The 15913-nt window shown below is 42.4% G+C and overlaps 1 protein-coding gene across 1 annotated transcript in view; it reads left to right on the forward strand.

Moving 5' to 3' along the window:
- Positions 1-2754: 2754 nt before the first annotated feature.
- LOC127351334 (nuclear receptor ROR-alpha A-like) overlaps positions 2755-15913 on the forward strand; it is an 83958-nt gene continuing 70799 nt past the window's right edge. Inside the window, exon 1 of the mRNA XM_051378795.1 lies at positions 2755-3071. Coding sequence (XP_051234755.1) covers positions 2909-3071 — 163 coding nt within the window. The 5' untranslated portion in view covers positions 2755-2908. The remainder of the gene's footprint in view (positions 3072-15913) is intronic.

Consider the following 15913-nt stretch of genomic DNA (forward strand, 5'->3'; position numbering starts at 1 on the left):
GGCTATCTGGGACCAGCAGGTTCTCCACAAGGGCGGGTCCATACTGTACTGTACAAACCACCTCCTCCAATAGGAGTAAAACTTCTGCAATAACCCTGCTTCATTTCACATGTAGTTTTAGCATTGTTGTTGTGTCATTGTGTACTATATAACGTATGTACAGGAACGGTTTTTACATTCATGTTATTTTCTTCTGTTGAGCGCCTGACGATGACTGAACTGAACCGAAACTAAAGGTGTTGGCACTAAAGGACGACCTGGGAATGACAGCGGGCTGGTTGGACACACAGGACAGGAAACTTTCTGACTGTTGGGCTCAGACTTCCTGGATAAGAACACCAGATCAGGGCTTTAAAGTGTAGCTCTCTGATCTGAGATCAGTTTAAAAGGAGCAGCAGTTTGCAGCAGGTGGATGTTGAGATGGAAATGAGTATAATGTGAGCGTTCCTGAGGCTCTTCACTGCAGGCTGCCGACTGCTCCAGTCCTCGTGCCCGCTCTAAATAATCATCATTCAGCTCTTTTATTTCATCTGAACTAATTAAAGTGATGAAATCTGGAGCAACATCCTCTTTTTAAAACGTCCCAGGCACTGAGAAGCTTTTGGCGAAAAGGAAATTAGAAAAATCTGATGATGAAAAGGTAGAGAGGGAGGCAGTAAGACACAGCGGAGGACAGCTGCCTGCAGGGGAGTCCAGAGCCATCTGGTCAGACATCATCAATATTCTCACTATTGATTCATCTGTCTCATTGAACCTCATTGTCTCAGTAACTTCCAACCAACAGATGAACAATCGGTGGTTGAAAAAATACCCAGATCTGTTGGTCCTCTTCTACAGAGTCCGCCATGTTGGACCGCCATGTTTCTACCAAGTGTGAACCTGCTGTGACGCCTCCCATCGGTTTGTGGAGAACCGTTCTGAAGCCTCCTGTGTGGCGTTACGGTCGTCGCCATGTCGGAGCCAGCGGAGGTCACATACTGAAAGTTGAGCTGCTCTCATTGGCTGCTCTTGGTCTGGAAACAATGGCTGCTCTCCTGCTCACACAGGATCTGGTATTCCAGATAAACAGTAAAATGTGTTTGTGAACAGATTTGAGGAGAGAAATAGTCAACAACAGGATCTGGATCCATATCTGATCAGCACTGTTTGACAGTTTGATCTGAGTTTGGTTGAGCTGGACGGACTCACTGAGAATGAGCTGTCAATCACAAGGTTGCCCAGATTATCTCTACATGTGAGATTAACCAACAGATTAATCGATCTATCACTCATTTATATTGTTACTGTAGGGTGCAAGCAGCTCGAGGTTTTGTGTTTTTGCCATAACTTTTATTGAAGGTAGAAAGGCTGAAAAAGAGATGAAGCCGGTGGTGAGGTATGTATTTATTAGTTTAGCTTTAAATTATTAGTACCTCACAGAATATTGGCTTAAAGGGTCACATGATATGGTCTCAGTTTTAGTATCTTTTGTCTCTTTAGTTTCGAGTGCAGCGGCTGGTGGTGGTCTCGAGTCTGGGCTGCAGTCGGAGGGCTTTAGTTTCATCGGTGGTTCAGTTTGTGGTGGAACGTATTAATGTGGTTTCATAGAAAACTCCCAGTGGATCCCCAGCGTCCTCCTCTCTCTCCTTTCCCACAGTTTTAGTAAACGTTCTGATAAATATTCAGTTATAACCCAGACTGACTGTTGTGGTCTCCAATTCATCCAAATATGATATAAATATATGAATAAATATGATTATAATTGTGTCATTTAATGTTGCAGATGGTAAAAGTGGAGCTAATGTTAGGATACTTAAAATATAATATTACATAATAATTGATTTGTTTATTATATTTTGTATAAATCCTTTTGAAACTGTTACTAAAGCTTTCAAATAATGTATTGAGGTATAAATGTGTATTAAGTACAGTACTTGTGTAAAGGTAATTAGTTACTTCATTGTCTGATATATATGATATTGGATTAAACTGCATGAGATTAAACAGATTTGATCATATTTTCTGTTGTAAAGTAAAATTTTGACATACTTGTACTTGTATCATACTTAATATTTGAACTCCATTACATTTGACACTTACTTGTTACTTTTTACATAACAATATGCTCATGGTGATCAGACCACTAACCCAGTAGTAAATATGTATATAAACTGCAACATTAAAATCCCACCGATGTGTTCCTTAGCGATAACAACAGATTATATAATATTCTATATAACAGTGTGGAAGAAGCCACTCATAATGAATACTATTAGCCTGATACTTTTACTTGTAATGGAGTATTTTTTCTACTTTTACTTAAAGATCTGAGTGCTTCTTCCACTGCTACAGTCTAGGAATATATAAAAATAAACATTTATTTAATAGATAGATGTGAACAAAGTTTTAATTTCAGATTAACAGATTGTGGAGTTTTTAGTGAGGGAGAAGATTTTAATGTGGCTTTTTTAAAGTGGGACTGTGACACTTTCATGAAGTTAAATTCATGCTCATCACACACAGTTAATGTCCTGTTACCCAGGCTCCTTTGCACCCAGTACAGAGGATGCTCATTCTGCTGCATATTTATTTCAGTTTATTCATTATTTGTTATATTTCTGACAGACTTTAGACCTGATCTCTTTGAGACTGTGTGGATCCAGTCCGGGTCTCGGCCTCCAGGGAGGGGAAGCCCAGCTCTCCACAGCGCCGCCCTCCCTCTCTCTCAGCCCGGCTTCCTCTCCTCCAAACGGCGCTCAGAGCAGCGAGCTGACAGCCGCCCAGCAGCCGCGCTCCTCCCGCTGCTCGCACACTCCGCTCCGCCGGTGCCTCGTTGGTTCGGTCGGTTCCACTCCGGTTCTCTTTCACCGATCACATTTTGGATTTTGCTCATTTCCTTTTGGAGATTTTCCTTTTCTCCGGTGCATGGATGGAGTCGGCGAGCGATCCGGGCAGGAGCGGCTCTGAGCCCGCTACGCCGGTCATGGAGACGCCGGCGAGCGCGAAGACTCTGCGGGCTGGAGAGCACCTGACTCCGGCGAGGAGACACAGCAGCTCCGGGTCCAGCCCCTCCGGCTCCGGCTTCAGCAAAGGTCAGACTGCTTTCTGTTATTTCTGTGTGTCGGCTGTGTGTCAGCCTGCTGCAGCACAAACTTCAAAGGCTCAGACACACACACACACACACACACACACACACACACACACACACACACACACACACACACACACACACACACACACACACACACACGCACGGTTCTGGGTGAAACCTTTACGCAGCTTTGGTGTTTGTGAAGCCGCTGGCGGTCACTTGAGTCGGACAGAGAGAGAGCTGGCAGCCCTGACTGTCCAGCTGGAGGAACTCAACTTTCATTTAACGAAGAAACTTAAAAACTGAATGAATCTGACTCTGTGCACACTGAAGGGTTTCTCCTGGTTTGGTCTCTTAGTTCCAGTTTGATTTGAAGTTTTATTGCATTTTATAACAAGAATATCCAGAAACAAAGATACAACAACCATAAAAACACAAAGCAGATATTTGATTACAATAATGTGCATTAGTACAGTGGTTCCCAAACTGGGGCTCGGGACCCCCACTAGTGGCTGCCAATGCTTCGGTGAGGCCTGCTTGTTTTTAAGAGGTGTAAGAAAACTTTAATATCTCATCGTCTACAATAAAAAAATAAGCCGTTATTACATCCAAAGAGCAAATAGAACGAGCATCAGACAGAATAAAACACTGTGTTATGTTGTTTTGTTTCTCATACACACTTAATAGGCTTCATTTTTGACAAATTCAGACAGATTGTATGAAAATATGAGGAAAACTCATCTCTGCTCAAAATTCATTCATTTTACACAAACTTCCTGCAGTTACTGAGTTCACTGTTTACTGTTGTTGTGTACTGTTGTTGTTATGCATTGAATATATTTTTTAAGAATAAAATACAATAAAATATGGGGGGGGGCAGCAGCTCAGTCTGTGGGTACTTGGCTTAGGAACTGGAGGGTTGCTGGTTCAAGTCCCGCAGGATCATTATCGTCCCCAGTTGATGTGAGTAAAGCAGATTTGTGGAGGGGCCCATTCACCGGGGCCCTGCTGCTTCTGAGGGCCAGCATGGCTCCATGGACAATGAAGTGATTAATCAAGAAAATAATGGATAATGAAAATAATCAATAGTTGCAGCCCGGCTGTTTAAAGGAGAATAACTGATCTGTAACACACACACACACACACACACACACACACTCATAATTAATGGAGTCAACGTCCATGTGTCTCCTGTGTGCAGATTTTCCTGCAGCTCTCTGTTGGTATGCAGACGGAGAGAGTGAGTGAGAGAGAGAGGGGGAGGGAGGAAGAGGGAGAGAGAGGGAGAGACTTCATTGAGTTTCTCTGAGCCGAGTCGTTTGTTACGTAACAGCTGTTGGAGCGGAGAGTGTTCGAGCAGACAGTGAGACTGTGTTTCTGAGACGTTCAGTCAAAGCAGAGAGCAGCCGAGTAAATATAAATAAAACCAAACTCCCAGAGATCAGTGGGTCAGATGCTGCGTTCAAGGGCACCTTGTAAACTCAGAGAGCTGTTTAGCAGCGGCGTAACGAGTCAGCGCCGGGCCCCAATGCAAGCTGATCAAAGCGGGCCTTCCCGTCGCAACCAGATGTAACTTGATGTAATGTCAGCGGCAAATTAAAGGAGTGAAAGCGGCTTTAAAACGACCAGCAACAGTGAAACGCTCTGCACAGCTGACTCCTGAATGAAATAAAAACAGACAAATGTGCTGTAGAAGATGAGTCATAATAGCAACGACAGTGATGGACCAGACTGCTGGACCATAACTGCTCAAAACCTTCACACATACGAAACCATCAGAATCAGAATCAGGTTTATTGCCAGGCAGGTTTTCACATACAGGAATTTGCCTCTGTGAGCTGGTGCAGTACAATAAAAAACTAAATATAAATAAAGATAAAAATAGAGACAATAAATGAGACGATATATACAAATATAAAAAGAGAAGAAGAAGACTTAAAGGAGTTAAGAGCTGTACAGGAGTGTGCATTAAAGATAAAACATGATCCTATTTGTGACGGCGCCACACATTCACATCTGACAACATGTTTCCTGCTCACCAGCATTATAGAAACATAAAAACACAACTGTAGACGGACTATTGTACAACAGAACTGTACATACTGTATAAATATATAATATATAAATTAATAAAATGTTTGTATGTAAAAGTGTTTTACTGTTAATGAATGTGAATGACATCAGTGTGAGACAGAGACACCAGTTCACTGACCACTATAAATACCCACAGTGATAACATGTAAATTGATTGGCTGCATATGAAGTCGGTTCAGCTCCCGTCAATCAAGATTATAGCAGATACGAGAGCGAGTGGTTCCTGAACTGCTGCAGGCGCCTACACAACTGCATACCTTGCATATATGATAGTTGCACCGCTGCTGTTTAGTGTTTGAAATAATCAGGTTGTCTTGCAGCAGTGGTAGATGTCCTCACATCAGATCTTTCTCTTTGGTGTCATGGTTTGGAAACCAGAACAGAAAATCCCTGAATCTAATCGTTAAACAGTCCAGTAGGCTGATTGGTGAGTCACAGCTTAACCCATGATCCCATTTGAAATGCTTCTTCCTTCTGGGCGGAGGTCTGTAGACCCAAGATGTAGAACTCGACTCAAGTCAGACTTGAATCCACATTTCTTTTATTTACTTACTTACTTTCTTACAAGTAGAAACTCATCTCTCGTTTAACCGTGTATAAGGATTCATGTCTACACAGAAACATCTGACCTCTGCCCTGCAGCTAAACAAGCTCCCTGAAACTAATTTAATAGGCAGTTTGTCCAACCGCAGTAAACATAAAGAACAATACAGTACAGTGTAATACATAAAAACATTACAAAAGTGACAGATATTGATAGATATTGACAGATATTTATAGATGGATCTATAGAAACAGTGAGATTATATAAAGTCAGTGCCTTATGAAGTGTTAAGATTACTAATGGCTGCAAATTTGGTTTGACTTCAATAAAAAACTTCAATTTGACTCAGGAAGATATTCTGAGTCAAATAATGTTTGAGATGAAATCGACCTGCTGCTGATAAAGAAATAAAACATTGTTATTTATTGAAGGTAAAAATGTGTGACCACGTGGATCATTTCCTCGGACTGCTGTCAGCTGGCAGTCATGTTATTTCTGATGGCACTTGAAGGCAGCAGGCGCGTGTTATATAAGAGGTTAGACGGGTTCAGAGTCGCGTGTGTGTGTCACTAACTAACCTGCTGACCCCCATTCCTGCTGCAGAAAACTTTATTCATAAAACAGGAATAACACAAAGACGTTCTCTGGACCAACAACAAGGTCTGTCTGCTGCTCGTCGATCCAAACTCTAATTTCCCGGTTAAGGATTAATAAAGTAAATAGTCTGCCGACAGCATCTCGCTAACATGGCAGCTACAAGGCTGACAAAAATGACAAAAATGTTCCCACTTAACTAAATATTCTAATTTTCCAAAAGTATCCTCACTTCTTAAAAATAAAATGAGAAAGAAAATCAGTCCAACATTTTCACTTATACTTTGTAAAATGTCCTCAGTTCCCAAAATACTTTAAAAGTGAAGGTGTAAAACTGGAAACACACACATTTATTCACACTCTGCTTTCAGTGTCTTTAGTTTAATTTGTTCTCTTGGTACGTTTCTGTCCTCACACCGTGTTCATGTTGTTTCTTTCTCCCTCGAGGTTTCTCTGTGTCGCCCCCACACAACTCGTCTTTCCTTCAGCATCATTACAAACAATAAACCCGAACCTTCATCTTCTGCTCTCAGAGTCTCATCCAGGAGCTCGTTTGTCTACACGGCTGCTCGCTGAGACTGGATGAACTCAACTTTTCCTGCGTATCTGTATCTGTTCAACCAGCTAAGTTATCTGTGTGTGAACACCCCCACAGAAGTTATTAGACCTCCGCCCAGGTTGAAGGTGGTCTGAGCGGAGGTCTAATCAGCCAGGTTAACTGATAACACATGTGCGGGCGTTCACAGGCTTTAACCCAGAGGTGGTCGGAACCAACCATTATTTATTAAGCTTGAAATTGATCTGAGTTGATGAGAAGTTGCTTTTAGAAGTTGATCAGTTGTGTTTCTGTTCTTTAATCATCATCTGACAGCTTCGTATTTGTGATAAAATGCATTTTCTAGCATTATTTTCTAGGAAAACCTAAATTCTACATGTTTATTTAATCCATCTGATAAATCTTCAGTTTCAAACAGATATTCTGAGAAGGAAAACGTGTATCCAGGCTAACTTTCACAAGCTTATACAAAAACACCTTTTCTGGGACTGAACTGCTTTCTTTCTAAAAGTAGGACTGATTCCTTCTCTGAGAACTTGATGAGCTCTGACCCTCGGGCATCAAAGCTTCTCTGAACTCCACGAACCCTGTCAGGTCAAAGGTCAGGTCGACACCTGACGCACCTGCCGCCGTCCCCAACCTGCCGCTCTCCGATCTGACCTCAGATCAGTTTTTCAGTGACTGCTTTTGTCACTTTGAGAGAAATTGCGACCCAGTTTGAAGCGTAAACTGGGTGACGATGTGCTCGGTTTGTGAAGTTATTTTGGCCACAGGTCCCCGGTGACTGTGCGGTTTGGATGCTGGAGGAGGTTTGGTGTGTTTCAGGCTGGATGTGACTGCCAGTGTTTTTATATCCAACTGAACTCAACTCTGCAGGCAGCAGCTGAATTCTGGGAAGTTGCTGGAAATGAAGGTGACTGGATAAACCATCTATCACCATCGATCACGGGCGATCAATGAACCAAATAATGTAGTCAAACTCTTATTGAAGTGAGTCGGCAGAAAAGAGAACTTTCACATCGCCAAAAGCCTTCAGTGTGGTTCTTTGCTCTTCTTTTAACGAAGAAAGACTCTCCAGTTCTGATACAGCTGATGCTAGCAGCAGCTACGCTAACCTCTTTAGCAGCCGCCATCGTTTAACCAACACAAAGCAAACAGCGAGTGGATCTTCGCTGCCACCGAGTTGTATAACCGGCGGTGTGATTCACGCTGACTCTGAATGAGCTCCGTTCAATCTGCCGCCAGCCGCTGACTCATCGTACAGTCTGTGTTTTACAGACTGCTGTCGATCTGCTCCGGTACCTGCCCTCTGCCAGGAGGTCCCGGCGCCCGATTGGTCACCTCTGATGTTTTTCCATCTGGATATTTCAGATGATCGTCTGCTGGTTTGGAGTCGAGCGGGTTCAGTGAGCACAGCTGGAGGTTCGAGCCTCACCGCTAATTAAAACATCCAGCAGAGAGGCTCAGAGGAGAAACCAAACTGAACTTACACAGCCCTTAAACCGAAGACTACTCCCACATATACAAACACTTATCAACTGAGCCACTTCCAGTCTCTGATGAAGACCATGAAATGTGGTTGAAAGCCTGTGTGAGACTCATATCTTTAGATGCATGAAACAATATAATTTGAAGAATCTAAAACATTATTTTACATATTTATTTATTCTGGTCCACTTCTTGTAGATTTGTAGGTCAGAGCACATTTGCAGCACTACAGTACGTCATTATAAAGCTGTTTGTCACTTGGAAATTGCACTCGGCCAGGCTGAGACTTTGCAGATATTTCGACTAATTGTGAAGCCCTACTAGTAGCTACCTTGAGCATGGTCAAAACACAGAGCAAGAGCGGTCTGAAGTGGTTAAATGTCACTGGAAATGTTAAAAAACAATTGTGTGCAAAGGGGAGAAGCCTAACTTGAAAGCAGAAGGATGCAGTGTGCTCGACTGCCTTTGTGACGCCATGATGAGCACATCGGTCGGCGGCGTGGACGTCCCTGGAACTGGAGATGGGACACATAGATATAAACAGTAGATTCGATGATGGGGAGACCATCAATGATGACGACAGCAGCCTTTCCTCAAGATTGTAAATATTTAAGTATACTTTACACTGGTAACAGTTAATATATTGTTCAATTTCAAGTTCAAATTTGCCTTAGCAATAAAAAAAAGGCTGTTCATTTTGTTATTTTGGGCTTCTTTTTTTAAAATTTAAATCGGTTCTGGCAGCAGTGTCGGAAAAACAACACCCAACCTCAGTGAACAGTAGTCGTCTGACTCAAACACGTCTCCAAGGTAACTTCCTTAGCCAGTAAATGGAACTCGATTAAAATGAATTTAGTTACAAACGTCTCCTGATGGTGGAGTGTCTGTCTGTTTTCTGCCCAGAGAAATAATTTTTGCCAGCGCCGTCATGTGCACCACGAGTTTCATGAGTTTTTGAGAACTGAAAAGACTGAAAGTGACAAATAAAAGAAAGAAATAATAAAAATAATATCCTCGGTCGTCCCTAATAGGAAATAAAACCAGCCCTTCAGTTTAAGTGATCCTACGACAACTGAAAGATCAACTCCATTCACTGTTATTGGATTACTTTGGTTCTGTAAAGGACATTTTTATAATAATAACAGCAATGACTATTTCTACAAAGAATGTATTTTAAAAGAAGGAAATTGAGGTTCTTTGTCATAAATGTAAAAGTATGATGTGTGGAAATTATTCAAGCTGTAACATGTAAACACATAAAGGAGGTTTTTGGTATTCCCCTCCTGCTTTATTTCTAGGAACTGTTCCTGTACTTCAGGTTATTTACCAAACACCTCCTCCTTCCTCCTCCTCCTCCTTCCTCCCGACTCGTACATGAGGTGAATTACTCCAGTCTAATGATAATTACCCAGAGTGCCTCTTGCTCTGGTCTGAAGCCAGCTGTTAATTAGCGTGTTGACGGCTCCTTTGTGCAGCGGCGGGCCTTTTTGGCCGAACACGCCTCGTTGCTCCCTGATAGAGACGGAGGAGGGCTGTCATGGAAATTTCATTATCTCTGTCAGAACTCGATCCGGCTGCAGGATCAGAGACACAGTTTCACTCCTCACGTCCAACCTGTAAATCAGGAGGATTCGTTATGATTTCTGTTAAACGTAAAGAGTTCACCATAACTGCACAAATCAAGAGTTTATGAACTCTTTCTTTCACAGATTCCTCTACAAACTCAGTTATAAACACTTTCAAAACCACCAAAATAAAGGATATGAGGTTTTCTTTTTAGTCCAAAAAAATCAAACAATGCTCCCTTCAATAAATCTCAGAACCTGCAGATGTTTCACAATAAAAGCCAGAGTGTTCTTGAGCTTTTAGGAGATTTTAAATTTACATGAAACTTTAAAACAGGTTATATATATAACCTGTTTTATGATGTTTAGAACATGAACATTTAAACAGTTATTCTCTCTGTAAAGATATAGTGGAGTCATGGTGTCACATGGTGCTGAGCGACTGAAACTGCTGTTTTTATCATCTACGTCGGTGAATTAAGGATTTATTTCTGCCAAAGTAGAGTTGGTGATTGTTGGAAACACTAACAGAGACGCTTTTAATGAGTTTGATTCTGTTTCTGTCCACTCAGAAGTATCTCAAAGATTGACGTCAGTATTGGATTGGGACTCGGTATCAGCAGATACTCAATATTAAATGACTCGGATCAGCTAAAAACACTTGATCGGGACATCACTAGTTGGAAGTGTGTTTTATGATTAAATGCTAGTTAATCATGCTAAAACACTTTCCTAAAATTTAAAAAAAAGTTATCAACAGCAACCATTAATAAAACGTTCATACTCACAAATTGTACGCCGTACGTCGTTTTGTACGCTGCATGCAGCGATCCAGATCACCACGGTTCCCTTCATACTTCAATATCCTGCTTAGCTTTTGTTCTGGAGTTGATCTCAACTGTAATTCAACGTTTAAAGATCTTTGATAAATCCTTAAATTCGTCCTCCTGAAGGCTGGTTGCCTGTTTCTGCTCTGCTTTCCATCCTCCACCATCTGCCCTCTTCCTCCTCCTCCTCCTCCTCCTCCTCCTCCTCCCTTCCTCCCCGACAGGTGGCTGACCCTGCCGCAAATATCAATTAGCAGTTAAAGAGAATCAACTCCTGGTTGGACTCTGCTCGCAGAGTCCAGATGGCGAGGAGCGGCGAGTCGGAGCCGCCGAGGAAAACAAGACTGAGGTTTTCACTCACGTTCACATTCGTTACGTTAACGAGTAGTTTCTAATAAACGTCTCCTCTCTCCCTCAAACCTCGACGTCTTTGAAATCACAACAGGTTTGACCTGTGACCGTATTTCATTCTGAGGCTGCGAACTGAAACCACCTGTAAATATAACAGACATTTACATTAATTAAAGTGGAAATGTTAGCGCCCGGTGTCGTGAGGGAGCAAACACAAGACTGCCGGTGTAAAATAAACTTGATCAGGACATTCCTAGTTGTGTTTTACGATTATGTTGTTTTGTCAGTGGAGTCTGGTTGGCTGTATGTCGCTGCTCTAGTGTATAACATTATAACATCATATATGGAAGGTAGAAATTGAATATGTTATCATCTGCAACCATTAATAAAACTTTCATACAGCACGCAGGAATCCAGAACAACAGATTATATCTGATTAGCTAAAATTAACTGACTGGAGTGAACATTAGCAACCAACACCAATTTGATTGATAGATTGATAGATTGATAGATTTAATAGCAATTAGTTCAGAGAGAAGCTGACAAACTGTAGTTCTCTCGGTAAAAACCTCTGGCTGACTCTGTTTCATTGAGAATCTGCCAGAATCTGGTTGCTCCTGCAGAGATTAAACACTGCAGAAGGGCCCTCTTCTGGCAGAGTCCGCCATGTTTCTACAGTAGCCCAGAAAGGACAAACCTTTACTGGAATTATATATACCTATAATATATACTATTGTGTCCTGTATATCTCAGTATGTAGCCTGTAGAGTTAGAGCTCAGGGTGAAAGGGGACTCTTATGTTTGGAGGAACTTGTGTCAGGTTATTATTATTTTGTGTGTGACTGTAGAGAGGACGAACCGGCGGAGGAGAAGCTGCAGGAGCATCACTCACTGCCGCAGATACCATCAGAGTTCAGCCTTTAATGATGAAATGATGAGGTCGATCTGTCTGACTGACAGCTGCAAAACTCTCAGAAACACATCAGACTGTCCAAAACTTCTTTATCTGCGTGTTAATGAGTTTATCCATCAATTCAATTAATTAAAATGTTAAAGCTTTGATTCTCTGCCCGAACTCAGGAAACAGAAACTCCATTCAACTGTGATTAATAAGTGAATTTGTTATTTATTAGTTATGATAAAAATGTACACTACGATATGCACAATGTAGTTAAATGTTGCTTGTAATGAACTAATTATTTGTTTTTTAACTACATTTGGGTCAGCCTCGCAGTCGGGTTGGACCTGATTCTTTGAGCCTGATTAAAGCTCTACCCCCATGCTAACAACCGCCTTTTTAAAGACGCAGAAAAGCTTCAACATCCACAGTTTAGAGTAATTACTGACGGATTTTATGTTGTAGAACAAAAGAATCTCTTAAAGGAGCATTTCACCCGTGGAAACATTAATATTTATTGAAAGTGGGTTACATATGTAGTCGAAATGTAACATACATTTTGAGTTTGGTGCCTATTTGACTGAGAAAAGACAGAAAGTGACTTTAGGGCGCATTTGTATTAAAGACAACAACTCCCACAATGCACAGCTCCGCAAGCCGCTCCCAGTAACACTATCAAAGACTACAACAATATGAATGTGAACCATTTATTTACAGAAATATATCAACAACAACAACAATAAATATGTTAACAATGACAGTTGTAGTTCCTCCTGAGCGTCCTCAACGTCTCGGTGCCGCAGTACTGGCCATCTGGAGCTGGATACTGTCGGAGAGCCTGCACCACATCAGCGGGTAAAACAACGCCTCGACCCAATCTCTCGCCTTGCAGGACCCATTCCAGAAAGGCTGTTAGGCGATATTGTCTACAAGACATTGAGCACACAGTTAGAGATGCATGGTCTTTGTGTTGAGCGTGCCACAGTAGTTAGCAATGCAACTGCAAGCTGTTTGTGCAGTAAAGAAGCTAATGTTAGTTCAGTTGGCTGACGTTACGTATTAACCGGGAATAACTTTGTGATAATACTTGAACAAATTGTGTACATACATGCCACGTTGTTATAAGACAGAAGCACTTTACAGTCAGACGTCCGTGTGTCCGTAGGCGCACAGCGAGAGCACAGACACCAGCAGTCCGCCCCAGCTGGAGCCAGTCCGGGCTCCTCGTCCGCGACAGGCAGGTCCTCTGCCTCGGCTGCAGCAGCCTCAGACGCTGCTCGCTATATATCGGCTCATAAAGGTAGCCACAAACATCTGATTCGACCGTGATACTTTTGAAATGTCTTCCATATTACATTGATTAACACAGTCGTAACGTCTGGCTCCACAGCGCCTCCGCTCAGCTTCCTAACAAGATGGCGGTTATATTTTTTAGTCCCACCCACTGATCTGTAATAGGTCTGTAGCGTGAGTGAAACAAAAAGAGGAAGTAGTGTTTGTAGTCTCACCCCCTCTACAGAGATATGACACTTCCTGCTTCCAATGACGCAAAATAACGATTTTTACATCATTGGAAGCAGGAAGTGACACACTAACATCCTTATTTCTCCCTCTCAGGGAAAGTGAGGGAATGATGCACGACCATTCAAAAATATGACTAATGATACAAAGCTTAATGCAAATGGGTGAAGTGTCCCTTTAAGCTTGTGTCAACCACAGACCTTGTTTAACCAAAAACCCTCTGACTTCCAGGAGAGGGAGCAGAACTCACTTCTGGGTCTTGGGACGCTAATTCCTGTTAGCGTGCTACATGCTAAAATAAGATGGTGAACGTGAGCATTAGCATTGTCATGGTGAGCATGTTAGGGTGACGTTAGCATTGACTGCCTTGCCTTCACAGCTTTGTGTCTTGTCTGTCTTTCCTTGTACCTGCTGTGAGCAGCATCAGTGCGGGTTGTATTAATACCACTGTTACATGTCGGAGTGTGTTGATGTTCAGGTGAAGTTTCCCTGCAGGATTAAAGTGAACTATCTTTAAACTGCTGTGAATCCTGATCAGCCTCGCTCTCCACGCGCTGAAGTCGTGTCAGCTGCTGCCTTTGATGTCGGTGCGTTTTTTTCCAGTGTCGGTGTAGGTGGAGTGGGTGTGGGGGTCGATTTGCATACAAAGCTATTCTTGCCTCCTCTTTGTTCCTGCACCGAGTGTGGAAAGAGTCATTGTCTTCATCAGTCACAAGTGTTTATCTCGTTGCTTCGGTGCAGATGTGGCGTGACGCAGAACGAGAGAGTTCCTGTGTGGGATTAGTGCCGAAGACGCTCGCGATGTTCTGTCAGATCACCGCAGTGAAACGGTGCGTTTACAGGCAGCTCTGAGTGGAAGGATCCCTCTTTTTCTGACCTCCTTCTGTTTCCTCTTGATAAAAAAACCCTGATTACACACAGAAACGTTCATTATTGGTGCTGTAGGGTGGAACAGCCAACAATGTGCAACATTATGAGGCTCTTCATCTGATTCACGCCCCCAAGATGAACATAGAAAAGCTGCTCATTGCTTACAGGTGTGTGTGTGTGTGTGTGTGTGTGTGTGTGTGTGTGTGTTGTGTGTATTCTTTTGCACAATATAGACTTTAGAAAATATCACAACTACTAACTCTGAGATTTCTGGGAAATTCTACCTAAAAAGTCAGAACACATCAGTTCAAACAGGGCTGCACAATCCAAATGATCGATTATTGATCACGATTTTGGCTTCCAACAATTCATTCAATATCGTCTATGATATTAATGTTTGAAATGAGTCATAGAAAACTCTGCTGCACTAATCTCCTACTAACAGCCACCACAGCTGATCCAGATGTTCTGGTGTGACTGTTTGGGAGCTGTTATGTCGCAGTCACACCCTGCAGCGACAGCATGGATACTGTTACTCTGCGACGCGGTTTGGTTCCGCGTCTCCAAATCCCACCGAGAGCGTTTCAGAGGCGGAGCGTTTTCAGAGCGTGTTGCTGCCATATGTTGTTTACTTGTTTATTTTATCCTTAAAAATAACTGACTTCCTGCTCTGTGACGTGAGTGGGTCACAGCGAACCTCAAAAATCAGCTGTGTATTCTACTTGGTTCTATTCTGGTGGAAGTTCGAGTGTTGTGTAGAATGAGCAGGATCTGCTGCGATGACCACGATGGAGCCGGAACACGTCACGACCACGCCTGGAGAATTTCCGATAACGGAACATTTCCTGCTACAGCTTCACATTAAAAGCATTTAACTGGAGAAACATGGGTTGACTTTTATTTTTAAGCTGGTAACAGGAAGTGTTTGTTGGGGGGGTTGGAGTCCACTGCTCTGTAATCGTTATCCCATTATTGATCAGAATAATGATGATTATCAGTTTGACCCGAACGCTGCAGTTCAAAGTTCAAATGGACTCTTGAACAGAGTAACTGAAGTTAATGAAGGTGAGTGTTTATAATGAGAGTCTGTAAATGCAGCACTGAGTTGAAGTGTAGTACACCGTCCATTAGAGTGTGTGTGTGTGTGTGTGTCTGTGTGTGTCCCTGAAGACTCTGAAACCAAAAGAAAAATGAAAGAAGTTCTTCTGCCTCTGATTATTTTTCTCTCCATGAATCCTCCAGGGAGCCACACATGATGCAAAGATGTTTGTTTTTCTTTCTGAGATGAAAAAAAAGTGTGTTTGTGTGTGTGTTTGTGTGTGTGTGTGTGTGTGTGTGTGTGTGCCTGTGTGTGTATGTGTGTGTGTTTGTTGTACAGAAAGCGGACCAGGTCGTCCTTCAGTTTATCATCTGCAGAAAAAACTGAAGCAGCAGCGTGTTCAAGGTGACAAACTGTTATCATGTCTGATACACACACACACACACACACACACACACACACACACACACACACACACACACACACACACACACAC

The sequence above is a fragment of the Dicentrarchus labrax genome, unplaced genomic scaffold, assembly GCF_905237075.1.
Source record: "Dicentrarchus labrax unplaced genomic scaffold, dlabrax2021, whole genome shotgun sequence".
In the NCBI taxonomy this organism is placed as follows: domain Eukaryota; kingdom Metazoa; phylum Chordata; class Actinopteri; family Moronidae; genus Dicentrarchus; species Dicentrarchus labrax.